Here is a 15,619-nt window from a genome sequence, read left to right as displayed (position 1 = left end):
CCAAGCCCAAATATTCTTATTTCAGCATTTTGCTTTCAGGTTTGCATATCGAGAAGACTTCCAGACTTCTAGCTTTAATGATTGTCTAACCTTACCTACCAACATTTTTCTTTTACTATTAAAACCCCTTCTTCAATTAATAGCTTATATAAAACCACACTGCATGAAACAGAAAAAAAACTCAGAATTTTATTAGCATGTGTTTATTTTATAACTTCACATTTATAACACTTTACTTCACATACTATCAATAAGTGAAAATAACGAGGGCATTTTCATGAATACAAAAAACACAATATTAGGGTGCCCAGAATGATAATTTTATCACTTTGGTTGAACAGTATTGAAAAATATAACTTAGAAAGGTAAATGATCACAAGTGATACCTTTTCTTTAAAAAAAAATGCTTTCCTTACAATCTCAGGATATTCTTCAGTTAAAATTATCCACAATCAGAAAGAATAATTTATTGTTTCCAAGTTGAATCACTAGGAAGAGTCAACAATAGCTAGAATACTTATCACAGAATAACGGGCACGAAGCACTCACATGGCAATGTTGTCACAACTTGACTAACAGATTACATATTTATTTGTTATGGCACAACTGTTAGAACAATAAAGAGAGCATGCACTGAGCAGACAATAAGCATCATGAAAATAATGCCTCAGTGTATCAAGGGCTTTCTATATTCCAGACGTCATGCTAAGTGCTTAAAAGGCATTATGTCATTTTATCTTAACAGAACAAACAGCCTTACTCTGTGACTTTCCCGTTTTTCTGATGAGGAAACTGATGTTCGGAGGAGCGAAGCAACTTTGTTATACACAGGATGCTACCGTGATGTGCTGCGTCAACTAGCATTTCACTGAGTGGTGCTTGTGGCTGTACTAGCACATTCATACCAAGGTCATGCATGGGCCTGATTGAAACACCCATGAGGAGCTAGAGATCCCTTAATCTATGAACATTAAGACAAGTTCAAGGGGGAAGGGAAGGAGAAGCGGAGGAGGGCACGGGGGGATAAATGGAGGAGACCAGACTTGGGGTGGTGAACACACAATACAATATACAGATGATGTGGTGTAGAATTGTGCACCTGAAACCTGCATAATTTTATTAACAAGTGTCACCCCCCCCCAATAAGTTCAATAGAGAAAAAAAAGAGAGAGTGGAGTTTGGTTACATGCCAAGATCACACAAGGGAACCTTTTTTTCAACGTCAGCACAAAATGAGTCACTGAAAACAAAAGTGAGCCTGCTGGTGAATGCCTAGGTGTTAAAATGTAGGTATCAACACACTCACATCTGCCTGGCATTTGTTAGATTTAAAGAGTTAGAAATACATTTAAAGATGGAACTGCTGAAAAATCTCTGCACAGTTTGAAAACCACAATGGCGGTGGAGGGCAGGCGGATCAGCAAGAGTCAGAGGGTTGTTGATTCCTGCTTTGGCTCTGACACTTGTTAGCAATTCAAGATAGAGAAGACTCCTTACGTCCTTGGAGCTTTCGTTTTCTTCTCTTTCAAAAAGAGCAAAATTAGCCCTGGCTGGGTAGTTCAGGTGGTTAATGTTGTTCTGACATGCTGAGGTTGCAGGTTCGACCCCAGTCACGGCCACATACAAGAATCGACCAACGACAGCATGAATAAGTGGAACAAGAAACTGATGTTTCTCTTTCTCTCTCCCTTTCTCTCTCTAAAAACCAATAAATAATTTTTTTAAAAAAGAGCAAAATTATACTACGTTGGGGTTGCTGTACCCATGAGTTTGCACACCTCTTCTTTGCCTTCCATTGCCACTAAAATCTCTAAGCAGATGGGCCCACTCACTAAATCCAACTCTCCAACATACCCTCCTGTGCTATCTGGTGCCTCTCACGCTGTGACCCTCTTGAAAGCAGGGACTAGGCAGAGTAATGTGTCTTTAGGGCCTAACACAGTGCCGGAACCCGGGCACCTGACAACTGGCAGAGCAGTGGAGGAGTAGAGATAAATGCGGAAGTGGAGATGACTGTATTCATTTGGCAATGACACTTCCATTGGCATCATGAACTTATTTGCGCGTAAGGTTGTTCAGCTCCCACCAGCGGAGGCCTGTCCTCAGGGAGACTGCAGCTCTCTGAGCACAGTCACAGGCTCTCCACGGCCACCTCCCCAAGCAGGCCTCGCTCGCCTCAGGTACGAGAACCTTGCTGATTTGACAAAGGAAAACATCTGACCAGTCCTAAAGCTTAGGGTTTTTTTTGGTAGATTACAAAGGATACATTTTTTGTGTGTCAATTCTTTCTTCTACGGTATGGGTAAACCTTGGTCTATGGTTTACCTATGGGGGTATTTAAAAGAAACTTGGTTTTCTTTGGGTTACTATATCACATTTGGAATTTAATCTGTTTGTTAGTAACCTATGTTAGGTCCAAGAACCTGGCAGATCATCTTTTCTTAGAAGAATCAAGGCCTGGCTCCAATGCCTTGATTTCAATTGTGTTCATTAAAGAAAAGAACATGGAAACGGTCTTAGTTTGGAAAATGAACATCCCCTGGCCCAAGGGAGGCAGGTCCTACTCTGAATGAGCTCTTAGTCATCTGCCTCGTTATCCCAGTGGCCATAGCCATCACCTTCATCTGGCTCTTCAATATTCTCATTTTCAAAAGAGGCCTCTTCCTCCTCCTCTTCCCGAATCACCTTCATTAACTCAAGGAAGCTGGGGGGCGGGCCCTGCTCCTTAAGCTCCCTCAGCCTATACCACAGGGTCTGGCTGAAGCTTGCCCCAGCCATGACCTGCTCCAAGCGGACCTGGTCCACGATGTTCCGGGGGATGGCCCGTTTCTCTACAGCCCTCCGAAGCAGGGTCTCTAACCGCAGCACATAGGCTGAGACTTTCTCTCCTTCCTCCTGATAGGTCTTCAGATATTTTACCTGGGAGGTCCTGCGGCTCTCCAGGCTTCCAAACACTTGCCTAAATGCCTCCAAGCACTCTTCCACGCTTACGGAAGGGTTGTCTGCCTGAACGATGTGCAGAAGGTCCAGGGCGGGGCCACGCAGGCTTTCCGCCAGCCACCTCTTCTTTTCCACCTCGGCCACTGGCCATTCTTTAACTATCTCAGTCGCCTGTTCCAGCCAGATTTCAAAGGGCTCTTCTTCTGGGCCAGGCACAGCGCTCCCTGAGAATACTCGCAGCTTGCGGTATTTCATGGGGAGCAGGTGCTGAGGGGCATGTGCTATTGCCTGTCCCAACAAATGGGCCAATATCTCGGGTGATACATAGGGCACTGTGGCTGGAGACACCCCCTCATGCCCAAGGGCTCGGAACATGCCCGAGACTGTCTGCCCCTCCTTTTCTAGAAAGAGGTTCAGTCTTTCAAGAAATTCAGAGTCCTGGTTAGGGGTTTTAAAGACCACTTTCCAGATACCCCCCCTTCCCTGAACCTCACTGGGGATGGCTGAGACATCAGTATTCTCTATGAGCTCTAATAAGACAGCATTGGCATTCTCCTGCTTCCTGAATATTTTGCCCAGCAGTCTATACCTTCCCAGAGACTTGAAAGTCTCCTGGAGAACCTCCTGGATCTCAGCCTCATTACACTCCACTGGTATCCCCATAACCATCACTGATTTCTGATCATCCACACTCATTATCCGGCACCAGTCCTCCAACAGCGCCAGTGCCATCGTCACAAATATTTATTCACTCTCTCTGGGTACAATTTGTTTGTGGTGCAGGTAGGCACTTGCTTAAGATCTGAAGTATCCTGGATAAACTCCTGAACCTATAACCCACCAGAGAATGGGTTTCAGGACAGGTCACCCCAACAGCAGTCCCAGAGTCTTCTGGACCAGTAACCCTTACTTGACCAGTGACAAGAACTCAGCACTTCTAGTTACGTGTCTCGATCAGACCCAAGGTAGGTGATTAGTGTCTCAGTTCCGACAGTGCACTGCCAATGGCTCTGTAGTTCTGTGGCTGCTGCTTCTTCCCCCGTGCTAGTGCCACGTGGTGGTATTGATCCTTCTCTGAACAACAGATGCCCCTGTGAGAACAGCTTCCACTCTCTCCGGGTCTCTGGTCAGTGTGGAAACGCTTCCCCTCTGGCACCAGAACTCCTGGAAAGAAGTCTCACAGCAGAGTGGCTTGGGCACCTAGTGAAACAAGGGTCAGTTACCTCACAGCTCTCTCCTTCCCAGGAAGCATCCATTCTCCAGTAACAACAGAAGTGGGGGCAGACTGGGGTTCCGCCCTACATTGTATTTGTGCCTACCCCACTCTGTCAGATTCTTTGCTTACCGTGACTCTTTTTCCCTCTTGGGGACCCCTCTGCAATCTGACCTCCCCTCCATTTGCTCATTGGACATGTTAATTAATGTCTGAGCCCAGTGGTAGCCAAGACTCAAGATCCTTCCCACCTGAAGAATGGAGTCAGGAGATTCAGCTAGATACCTGTTTATATGTTCCAAAGTATTCCAAGAGAGCCAAGGAGTTTGTTTACTCAGCTTTTAGCCCAGGAAGGTGTCACCCAACCCCACACAATGGCCATGTCTCCATCTTTCTTAGCTCCAACTAAGCCAAGCTGCCCTGTTACATAAATAATAATGGTGTATTTTTATGGCTCGATACTATTCAATAATGAAGACTGTTAATATGCTTATTCAAAAATATAACAATCCTTTACAATGTAATTAATTCTACTAAACAATATAGTTACTTCAGTTCTTTGATTAAAAAGTTCAATTAGAAATCACTCAAACATTTAAAACCAATTTAAAATCAGTATAACAATATAACATATAATATACTTTAATAATATGGACATAACAATTTAATCCAGGTTTAACAATTTTTAAAGCCAAATAAGTTAAACTTGGAATTATGAATTCATTCTCTTTTGTTATGTCTAGTAATGCTTTGCAAACGCACAACCAAGTGTTTCTTTTGCAGTGAATGTTACGTTACTAACATGACTCTTTCTTCATAGCATTTGAACTTGAAAAGGGGTCATTTGAAGGAAAAGGTAAATGAAGAGAGGAAGCATATGGAGAGCCAGTGGAGAATGGTTACTGTGAAAGGGAAGAGTGCCTAATGCCTACCTCCCAGTTACTGTGGTAGAGTGGGTATTAAGAGGTCCTGACCATTCCTCCTTAGGCCTGAAAGTCTCCATTAAGCCAAGCAGGATCCAGATGCCACAGATGCCAACCTGCAGTCATAGGGGCAGCTGATCTGCTGCAGGCACACTTCCCAGTCCTTTTGGAAAGTTCCGAAAGGCACAGAATGTGCTCAACAGCCAGGTGGGCAAAATGATGGATCACACCCTGGCCCAGCAGCCCTGGGGAGCTGAGCCCCTGCCTCACTTTCCCCTTAAAACACACCAGGGTGACTTTCCTCTTTGTTGTAATATTTTGAGGAAACATGGGATATAAAAAGGTATTTAATGCCTAGGAAGAAATATCTCCAAGGTCTGCAAAATAACTGCTATGCTGAGGTTAGGCTACCTTTCGATGGCTTCTTCTTCCGAAGGCAATCCCTCCCTGCAAGGCAACCTTCAGATTCAAAGATGGCAGGTGAACGATGGTCCTTGATACACAAGATGTCCATGGATTAAAATATTTGAATATGAAAACAATATGAAAATCTTGTATTTTCTAACATAAAGATAGTATCAGTTGGAAAAGGAACCAGACTTTCAGGTGGAAGATCCCCACTGGACTATTGGATTATTTAAATAGATAGTGACCTTGGGCAAAATGCCTCAATCTCTCTGAATCTGTTTCCTATCTTGGAGAGTGGAGATTGTAAAGCACTCATCTCCCCAGCTGCTGTAAGTAGGAAACGAGGCAATTCGTGTGGAAACACTTTATTCAAATACAAAGCTCATCTGGTTGGAAGTCCAAATGCCTGCCCCTGGGTTTCTTAGCCTCACACAGGTGTATTCATTTTCTTCCTCCTTCATCCCTCCTCATAATGGGCTCATTCTCAAATTGTGACTGGTTGTTCTCTAAATGTAACTCCATTCACCAAACTACTATTTCTCACAATAGAGAAATGGTATGGAGTGGGAGGGGAAGAGTAGCTGCATTTAATCCTTCCAGGGGCAAGGGCTGAGAGTGGGATAGAATCTTTGGTCACAGTGTCCAGCACGATGGCCCTGCAGTAAACAGCCGTTTTAGCCCAAACCCACCCTGGTTACTGAGCATGCCCAGACCTCTCTCTTGAGCAGCCAAAAGATGGGCATCATCTCTGCAGAATTTTGTCACTGTGGAAAGAGGGGTGGGGGGCTGTAATCGACCTGATATTGACACAAGGAAAGTCTCGGATCCGATTAGAGTAAGCAATGAAGCCTCCTCAAGGATCATGATAGTGGCACAAATCAAAATACTTCCCAAATACCCAGCAACCCCAGTGGCTGGTCTAACTGCACATACACAACAAATGCTCACGCATCTTCTGCCTGCTTTGGCACACAAAATCCAAAGCACTCAATCAGAGCCAGTGCCCGCTGCCCTACCACACACTGGACACGCGCTCCTCTACTCAAGCCACCAGCACAAGCTCTGGCGCACTGCGCAACAGGGGCGGGGGCAGAGCTGGGGAACCAGACCCGGATGGGCTGGAGATTTGGTGATTGAGCTGCAATTTGCATCTTTTTCTCCCTTTTTGGGGGGGGGGGGGACGGGTGCGGAAGATATCAAATCAAGGCGTTCTCCTGGGCCCTTCTTGGTCCAGTGGCACACTATGTCAGCACCCTCGCTCAGTATATATTAATTGTCGTGCTGGGCTGGAATTTGCAGACTGCACTCTCGGCTACACTCCCCGGGCTGTAGACCTCTGTCTTTCTTTATACCACTCCACCCACCACCTTTCGCTACGCCCCTCTGTATTTCTCCCTGCCATGCTGTGCTCTCCACCTCCCACCTCTGTGGATGAACTAAGTGAGAACCTTCTCTTTTCAGTCTCTGCTCCCAACAGCCCACCACAGCCTGTGGGTAGACGGAAGCTTCGGTGTCCTCTGGCTCGTCAGGCCCCACCTCTCTGCGCGGTCTCTGCGCCATCCCATCCTCACACTCAACGCGGCCACTTCTCTCTCCCCGGGTGTCCCGGCGCCAGCCAGTTTGCTCCCCTTTCCCCATCCCTCAACTCACTCCCCTATTAAAGGGGGAGGAGCCCTCCCCAACGTGGGCTCTCACCCTTGGCCCACCTCTGAAATGCGGTATAGAGGACAGGCTTCTGGGCCTGGCAGGTGGAGAGAAGGGTACCAGAGCCAGGGGCTGCGCTCTCGTGTCTTCGCCCCTGCAAGCCTGCCCAGTACTCACCCTGGCGCAGAGAGCAGTCAGCTGGCGCTCGGATCCGCATCCATTAGCGGGTGGTCTGGCCGCTTCACTTCCGGAGCGCGGGGCTCCGAGCCGCTCGGCCCTACCTCCCTCTCCAAGCGCGCAGTGCCCCTCCCGCGCACACCCGCGCCTCCCTCCGCCCACCGCTGCCGGAAACTGGCAGCCTCTCACTCCCGCTGCAGCAGCGGCCGCCCTCCCGGACCCAACTTTGCAGCTCGCGGGAGCTCGCGCGGCGGCGGGGGGCGTGGGCAGGGAGGGGAGGTAGCGGGGTCAGGGGGAGGGATTGGGAGGGAGGGTCGCTGGTTTACCAGCCGTCCTTCCTTTTTGTGCACCTTGCGGTAGGCAGAGAGCGGCAGCGGCGGCAGCAGCCAGGGGGGTTGTGCGCAGAGAAAGGCAGACTTAGGGATTGCAGACAGACTGACGGACGGATGGAGCCCTCCCCGAGCTCCCGCACCATGGCCGATAGGAAGCAATCCGGGAAGGCGGCAGAGGACGAAGAGGTCCCTGCCTTTTTTAAAAACCTAGGTTCAGGCAGCCCTAAGCCCCGGCAGAAATTCTGTGGCATGTTCTGCCCGGTGGAAGGGTCCTCGGAGAACAAGACCATCGACTTCGATTCGCTGTCGGTGTGTCGGGGCTCGGGGCAGGTGGTTGCTCAGCAGCGGGACGTCGCCCACTTGGGCCCCGACCCGCAGTCGCCGTACTCCCGGCAGGGCCGGCGCGCCGGCGGGGAGCCATCTGTTGAATCTGGCGGGAAGGTGGATATCCGGCGGGCCTCGGGCAAGGAAGCCCTTCAGAACATCTACGACCAGGTTGGTGAGGGGGAGGGGGAGGCTTGAGCAGGAGGACGAGGCACGGAGATCGCCCCTCCTTCGCACCCCGGCGAACCCACCGTCCTGCCCCTCCCCGCATCTGTACGAGCACCCCATCCGCCCTGCCCTTCTCCGCCCAGGGCTGGGAGAGGCTCGGGCTCGGCGGTGGCGGCTGTGCGCCCACAAAGGCTGCCCGCGCCCATCGGGGTCTGGGAGGTAGAGGGTAACGGGGGGGAGGATGGGCAGATCCCCGGCGGAGGTCGCATGGTTGGGGAGTGGGGATGGGCGGCGGAACCATTCTTAAATCCTCCGGGGCAGCTTCTGATTGCGGTTGTGGATGGGTGCCCCACCCTTTTTTGATGCAACTCGGAGTGTGCAGTGGAGGGTTCGCGAAAAGGGCCGCGGACTCCTTGGGGATTGGGAGTGGCAGAGGCTTCGACAGTTGCTCCCCTCCGCTCCCCTGCGTGCTCTCCAATCCCTGCGTGCACCTCCTCCCGCGGGCCCCACGTTCGCGTCCCCAAACGGAGGCCAGGACCATGGTCAGCGCCTCCCGGACCGCCTCGGAGAAGCGCATCTCCCTGACTTCTGCTCGCAAATTGAGAAGAACCAGACCGAGGCGGTGGAGTCACCCAAGGAAGCCCAGATGCTCCTAATAGCCCGTATGGAGGACAAAGTTGCGCTAAGTATCTCAGCAAGGGCTTCCCAGAACGCCTCCACCCACGCGCGTCCGGTTTGGGAGGCGCTTTGGAGACGGGGACTAAGTAGATTATGTTCAAGGGTTAAAAAGAAAATAAAAAAGGGGGAAACCTTCGCATTTTGACTAGATTGTCAAAGATGGATTGGACCTCCTATACTGTGCTATGGGGGAAACAAAGAAGACCCATCTGGTAAACCTTTATTTTAGGAACGTTCATCACCTCTGGCGAATATGCACGGTGGGCACTTTAAGTACAGTCATCGTCTCACACCAGTGTTTTCTTTGTCAGCCTGACCCTCATACTTGTGCGACTCTTCCCCTCCACCCCCCATCCCCCACCCCCACCCCCACCCCCACCCCGGCCCAGCCTTGATTTCTCAACTGATGAATTGTGTGAACTGTTTTAACACTTGTTTGCTGTTTCTCTCCCAGGCCCATTGATTAAGATGAGAAATCAGTCAATGATTGATATTCATAGAATACCTATTGTGTGCCTTGCTTCACAGGGCTGGCTGGGGGAAGGTTAGCGATAATAAAAGTTCAAAGCAATTTCTTTTTAAGGGGCTTCCAGAGTAGTTGGGAGTGGACCATATGTATCAATATTTACTGAGTGTTTCCACAGCATGTATTTGGCTCAGTGTTCAGGCTGTGTGCTTACAATAAACACATCAGAAAACAATGAACAGTTGGTGAGAGTGGCCCAAACATGTTACTGTTTCCTGATGTGGCACAGAGTTTTGCAGCCTTTTTACAGGGCCAATTCTAAGAAAAATAAACCATTTGCTTTCATTTTCAAAAAATGAAGCAACTCATTCCTTAATTGATTCCTCTTTCCCCAGCCCTGTCCTCTGAGCTTTTCATTTGGGGCGGGGGGGGGGGGGCACCTGTTATCCATATTTCACTACGAGTCAGCCAGAATAACTTAATCCAGAAAGGCCCTTTGATCCAAGTGGTTAGACAAATGTTTACAACTGAAGTAAAAATTTCAAATAATGTAACTAATACTCAGAGCTGAGTGAGTGTGAAATATTTCCCTATGTGAATACATTGGGTGAGGGCCAAACCATGATCTTTAGCATCACGGTTGTGAGTATTCTCTTCTTCAACATGTGCTTGCTGGGGATTCTGATGACTTAAACGGAGCAGGAGAAGGCCTTGAGATAAGGAAGAGGCCACTTAGGAAATGGCAGTGTAGGAGCAGGGTTCAAAATTGGCCACTTTGATAATGATGGCAGTGAAATAAAAGTCAAGTTTGAGAGGCAAAGTTTCCTGGGTTGGATAACACACCTCTTTTTCTGTTCATTTAGAATCTTAGATATTTAATCCTTAGAGCTACTTGTTTGAACACACTCCAAATTTAATAGACACTCTAAATTGTAAGCCAAGAGCACATGGAAGAGGGAAACTTGAAGAGGAAATAGCCAACAAAACCCCAGGCAGCTTTAGCCCCTGCAAACCCAACAGCTGCTTCAGTTGCCTGTTTATTGGTAACAGGGTGATTCTGGCTTGGCCTTCCCTGAATTTTCCCCCCCAAACTCGCCTTGTCATCTAAGGATTGATCCTATTGGATTTGTTTCCTTCATGATTGAGAGCATTTACCAGGATAAGTACTTAACAGTGTTTGAATACTTCACATCTGTACAAGAGGCATTTGAGGTGTGTGTGTGTGTGTGTGTGTGTGTGTGTGTGTGTAAAAATGGTGATATCTAAAAATGCAGTTGGGCCCACCATTTTGACTAAATAGAGTAGTCCTTACTTAGTTTTCAGCTAATGAACAGCTGGCGGCATCCTAGTGGACTCCTACTGGAAGCCCTGGCGCAGGAGAGATGGGGAATCAACTAAACAAGTAGATCTCGGGGCCCTGGCTCATGTCCTTCCTTCTTCCCTGAATCTTTTTTTAATAGCTGTTATTAATACATGGTCAGAAGTGGCCTTGTCCACTTGTTGTGCTAGGGGCCCTGCTGTTCCTCTAGTAAGCAAGGCCTTAGGAAGGTCAGGAACAGGCTTTCTTAGTCCAGATGCCACATGGCTTGTGAGAGACAAGGACAAGTGTCTGTTTTTGCATCTGCAGGGTCAGCAGGTACAACAGAAAGCACTGGATATGGCTTGGGCTGGGCTGCTAGGAGCGGGTGAAGAAAAAGAGCCAGTATTGTGGATGTAATAAGAAAAACTTATGTCTCATTACTGTCTTTCTCTTTTGTGTCCTTGGGGAAGTCCACCTTGGACTGCAGTGAGGTTAAATTGATGACCACCTGTGAAGGACTCTTAGCCTTTTGGCCAAATCTCCCTTACCAGGGCCCATGGTTCCCTCTGCTTCCTCCCTTCCTCCTAGGAATTCCCTCTATTCTATCTCAGACAGTTCAGCCAAAATCAACTGTTCCGCCAAGGTAACTGGATCATGACCATCCCATCCAAAGGGGCTCCCAGGCCCTTTTCCCAGAAGCAAACAACCTGCATAGACTAGAGTGGCAGGGGAGTGATTCTCCACTTGTTCAGGGCAAATGCCAGTCAGTGACCTACACAACAGCACTACTGACCTTGACAAGATCACCAAGTCTGTAAGATGCTTTCTGATATTCCCTTCCATTCTGTATTCTCACCTCCTCCACCCATATTGATTATCTCCTGGCATTGGATGCCCATTGACTCTGCTACTATGTTCAGTCTACACCTACCCCATCCTGATGATGAGACTTCTTTGAGATCTTTCTTCCTCCAAAAGCAACAAATCCTAAAATCACTCTCTTCTCCTTTGCCCTCCCACCTCCCATTCAAAATCCCTACTTTGTGTTAATCTTAGCCAAAGATTGAAGGCATCCACCCTTTCTGTGAATGACTGATACATAAAGTGTTCCTAGCTATAGCTATACCCATTTGATAATAAGCTAGCGCTAGCCTGTTCAACAAAAAGAACGTCTGGTTAGCACAATGGGTGGAGGAGATTTGGCTGGGAGCCTAGAACAGTGGTATTGATTTGACACTTTAGAGGCTACATTGTTTCAAAAGAGGAAACACAAATATGACCATTAATGTGCTCGGGATTCCAAAAAACTAACACCTATCTGTATTCGAAGGGAGAGAGGTGCTTGGGAGGAGAAGGAAATGGTGATACTAATTATTGGTTGCTCTTGATTTCCTAAATGATTAAGTAATCAAATAATCAGTTAACTTTAAAAACTCTAATTGTGGTGAAATACACATAACATAAAATTGACCACCTTTACCATTTTTGTCAGTGTACAGTTCAGTAGTGTGAAATATATTCATGTTGATGTGCCACCATCGCCACAGCTTTTCCATCTTGCAAAACTGAAGCTCTTTGTCCATTAAACAAAAACTTCCCACTTTCCCTCTTCCCAGCCCCCATTCTACCTTCTGTCTTTATGAATTTGACTAATCTGGGTACCTCATATAAGTAGAATGATACAATGTTTGCCTTTTTGTAACTTTGTGACTGTCTTATTTCACTTAGCATAAAGTCTCTAAGGTTAACCCACAAGATTTCTTTCTTTCTTTTTTTTTTTTTTGTATTTTTCTGAAGCTGGAAACGGGGAGAGACAGTCAGACAGACTCCCGCATGCGCCCCACCGGGATCCACCCGGCACGCCCACCAGGGGCTACGCTCTACCCACCAGGGGGCGATGCGCTGCCCCTCCGGGGCGTCGCTCTGCCGCGACCAGAGCCACTCTAGCGCCTGGGGCAGAGGCCAAGGAGCCATCCCCAGCGCCCGGGCCATCTTTGCTCCAATGGAGCCTTGGCTGCGGGAGGGGAAGAGAGAGACAGAGAGGAAGGAGGGGTGGGGGTGGAGAAGCAAATGGGCGCTTCTCCTATGTGCCCTGGCCGGGAATCGAACCCGGGTCCCCCTCACGCCAGGCCGACGCTCTACCGCTGAGCCAACCGGCCAGGGCTTCTTTCTTTTTTTAAGCCTGAATAATATACCTATAGTTACATTTTAATGAGTCATTGATGTTGAAAAGTTGTTGCTCAATTAATCAATCAACAATGCATTATGGAGAAGGTAAGAAGGGTTACATCTGGGATGGGGTAAACCTTCCACCACCACCAACCCAGGCCGAGGCTTGAGTAGAATAAAACTCCCACCAGCTAAACACTTTCTTCCTTGTAACTCAATGATGGAGAGAAGAATTTCTGTTATTAAATTTTTTTAAGTGAATGTAAGGGAGATACAGAGACAGAATCCCTCATGCTTCCCGACTGGGATCCACTCAGTAACCTGCATCTGGTGTCTCTGGCAACTGAGCTATTTTTAGCACCTGAGGCAGAGTCTCCAAGGAGCCATCCTCAGCATCCTGGCCATGCACTTGAACCAATCGAGCCATGGCTGTGGGAGGAGAAGAGCGGGGGAGGGGAGGAGATGGTTGCTTCTCTTGTGTGCCCTGACCAGGAATTGAACCCAGGATTTCTGCATGCCCAGTAAACATTTACCACTGAGTCAACCAGCCAGGACCCTGCCATTTAATTTTGAGTGAACATCTGACCTCATGAAAGTTGCACAGCTCATGAACTTGTGGCAGGTGGAAATCTGGACAGCAGTGTATTTCCCGCGCTGTGGTAAAGACAAGCCAGGTATTTCCATGGTCCTTTGGTGTCAGTGTCACTTTCCACTTCCTTGAGCAAGAATGCAGAGTCAAAACTGACCATGGATTTCAATGTGTACTACCATTGAATGTCAGGGCTTGAAGGAAACCCCGTGATTATTTAATCACCTCATTCTAGAGGTGAAAGTGATGCCCAGAGAAACAGTGCTTCATCCCATGGAACTCAGGTGACAGCCCCAGGACCAGAATGGAGGCCTCTTACTGCCTAGACCCACTGCAGACCTATACCAGTAAAACTTTGTTATTTATGTAGCATTATATAATTCTAGATGTAAACTTACATTCTAGATCCTGTATTTTATAATGTATAGAGTATATTACTTTGGCACTGGCCGGGTAGCTCAGCTGGTTGGAGTGTTGTACTGATGTGCTAGGGTTGCAAGTTCAATGCCTGGTCAGGACACATGCAGAGAATGACCAGTGAATACGTGAATGGGTGGAACAGCAAATTGATGTTTCTCCCTTCCTCTCTCTTTCTAAAATCAATAAATAAAAATTTCAAAAAAAGAAATATTACTTTAAAACTTACCCCCACACCTTCTGATACAGGCATTATTCCCCTTGTGTGAACTAAGGACACTGAGTCTTAGTGATATTTACTGAGGATCCCAAGGTCTTGCTATTTAGTGAGTACATGGACTAGGATTTGAACCAAGGTTTCCTGACTCAGTTCCATATTTCCTACAACACACCAGTCTGTAGCTCAGTCCCACTGCCACAGATAGTGAATTTAAAGGTAAATTTAGTTTTGTGGGTAAAATGATTTCATATCATTAAATTTCGTATGTTCTGAGGAGTAGGACCTGTGCTGCATACTTTACATGTGCTATGTTACTAATGTTAAGGCAATTCTACTGAGTTGGTACTACTGTATCTTTATTTTGCAAAAGAAATTCCTGAAGGTAAAAGAAACTTGCAAAAACAACTTGCTAATTAAAAGCCAGAGGCAGGGCCCTGGCTGGTTGGTTCAGTGGATAAAATGTCGGCCCAGCGTGCGGATGTCCCGGGTTCGATCCCCAGTCAGAGCACACAGGAGAAGCGACCATCTCCTTCTCCCCTCTCCCCCTCTCTCCCTCTTTCCATATGACAGCCAGTGGCTCAGATGGCTTGAGTGTCACCCAGGGAACTGAGGATAACTCCGTTGGTCTGAACATTGACCCCAGACAGGGGTTGCCGGGTGGATCCTGGTGGGGGCGCATGTGGGAATCTGTCTCTCTATTTCCCCTTCCATCACTTTATTTTTTTAAAGATTTTATTTATTCATTTTTTAGACAGAGGGGAGAGAGAGAGAAGGGAGTGAGAAGGGGAGGAGCAGGAAGCATCAACTCCCATATGTGCCTTGACCGGGCAAGCCCAGGGTATCAAACCGGCAACCTCAGCGTTCCAGGTTGAAGCTTTATCCACTGTGCCACCACAGGTCAGGCTCCCCTTCCATTACTTTAAAAAAAAGAAAGAATGAAAAGCCAGAGGCAGCATTTAAACTCAGATCTATGTGACTAAAGAGCATTTTAATCATTGTGAAGTATTTATTGCTTTCTATATCAACTATTCTTCTCTTGTTTAATCTCCAAAGAATTCCACTATTACAAAAAAAAAACAAAAACAAAAAACTTCTGTGCCTACCTTTTTGTTTTCTGTTTGCAATGTACTCTTTGAAGTCATTTGTAAAAGGGACTGTTGATTTGTCTTTATGAATGTCCCCTAAACTGGGGATATTCTGTCCATCTTTTATTTTTTTAAACACAAGAAATGTCTTCAATATCACTAGAACAAAAGCCAACTCTAAGGGTATGAATGACGTGCTTTTCTAAGATAGAGCAAGGTGATGACAGAGTGATTTTTTCCCGTTAGATGTAAACAAGGAATGACAAGCAGATAACGAGTGAGCTGTCAATAGGAGCATTGACGGTGGGCATGTGGACACTTGAGATTGGTTGGTTGGTTGCATAGGCCAAAGCTGCACACAAAGAGTGCCTTGAAGGGGAAGCACCTGGTCATGAAGGTGGCTTAGGTTTGCTTTTGAGACCTGGTGGACAGCTTGCCTGGGCTCAGAGTCATGAGCCCAGATTTTCTTCCTGGCCCTGCCATTCACCAGCTATGCTACCTGCTCCGTCACCTAATCTGGGGCTTTCATCAGGCTGGGCATTACTAGGCCTCCTTCTTCCATTTCC

At 47.4% G+C, this 15,619-nt stretch overlaps 2 protein-coding genes across 4 annotated transcripts in view; one reads left to right on the top strand and one right to left on the bottom strand.

The window, feature by feature from the left end:
• Nucleotides 1-227: 227 nt before the first annotated feature.
• On the bottom strand, nt 228-7,421 carry PNMA2 (PNMA family member 2). Of its 3 annotated transcripts, XM_066267050.1 has the most exons (3): nt 7,306-7,421; nt 5,488-5,569; nt 228-4,140 (listed from the first exon to the last, which is right to left on the bottom strand). In XM_066267050.1, exon 3 carries the CDS (start codon nt 3,670-3,672, stop codon nt 2,578-2,580), a length of 1,095 nt encoding a protein of 364 aa, XP_066123147.1. In that variant the 5' UTR covers nt 3,673-4,140; nt 5,488-5,569; nt 7,306-7,421; the 3' UTR covers nt 228-2,577. The 3 variants fall into 3 exon arrangements, with proteins under 3 accessions (XP_066123147.1, XP_066123139.1, XP_066123157.1); XM_066267042.1 differs by lacking the exon at nt 5,488-5,569; XM_066267060.1 differs by lacking the exons at nt 5,488-5,569; nt 7,306-7,421 and adding an exon at nt 4,439-4,513.
• Nucleotides 7,422-7,677: 256 nt separating this feature from the next.
• DPYSL2 (dihydropyrimidinase like 2) overlaps nt 7,678-15,619 on the top strand; it is a 117,527-nt gene continuing 109,585 nt past the window's right edge. Inside the window, exon 1 of the mRNA XM_066267011.1 lies at nt 7,678-8,132. Coding sequence (XP_066123108.1) covers nt 7,752-8,132 — 381 coding nt within the window. The 5' untranslated portion in view covers nt 7,678-7,751. The remainder of the gene's footprint in view (nt 8,133-15,619) is intronic.

The sequence above is a fragment of the Saccopteryx bilineata genome, chromosome 1, assembly GCF_036850765.1.
Source record: "Saccopteryx bilineata isolate mSacBil1 chromosome 1, mSacBil1_pri_phased_curated, whole genome shotgun sequence".
Taxonomy (NCBI): domain Eukaryota; kingdom Metazoa; phylum Chordata; class Mammalia; order Chiroptera; family Emballonuridae; genus Saccopteryx; species Saccopteryx bilineata.
The sequence above is the reverse complement of the archived record's forward strand: the minus strand, read 5'-3'. Positions and strand labels throughout refer to the sequence as shown.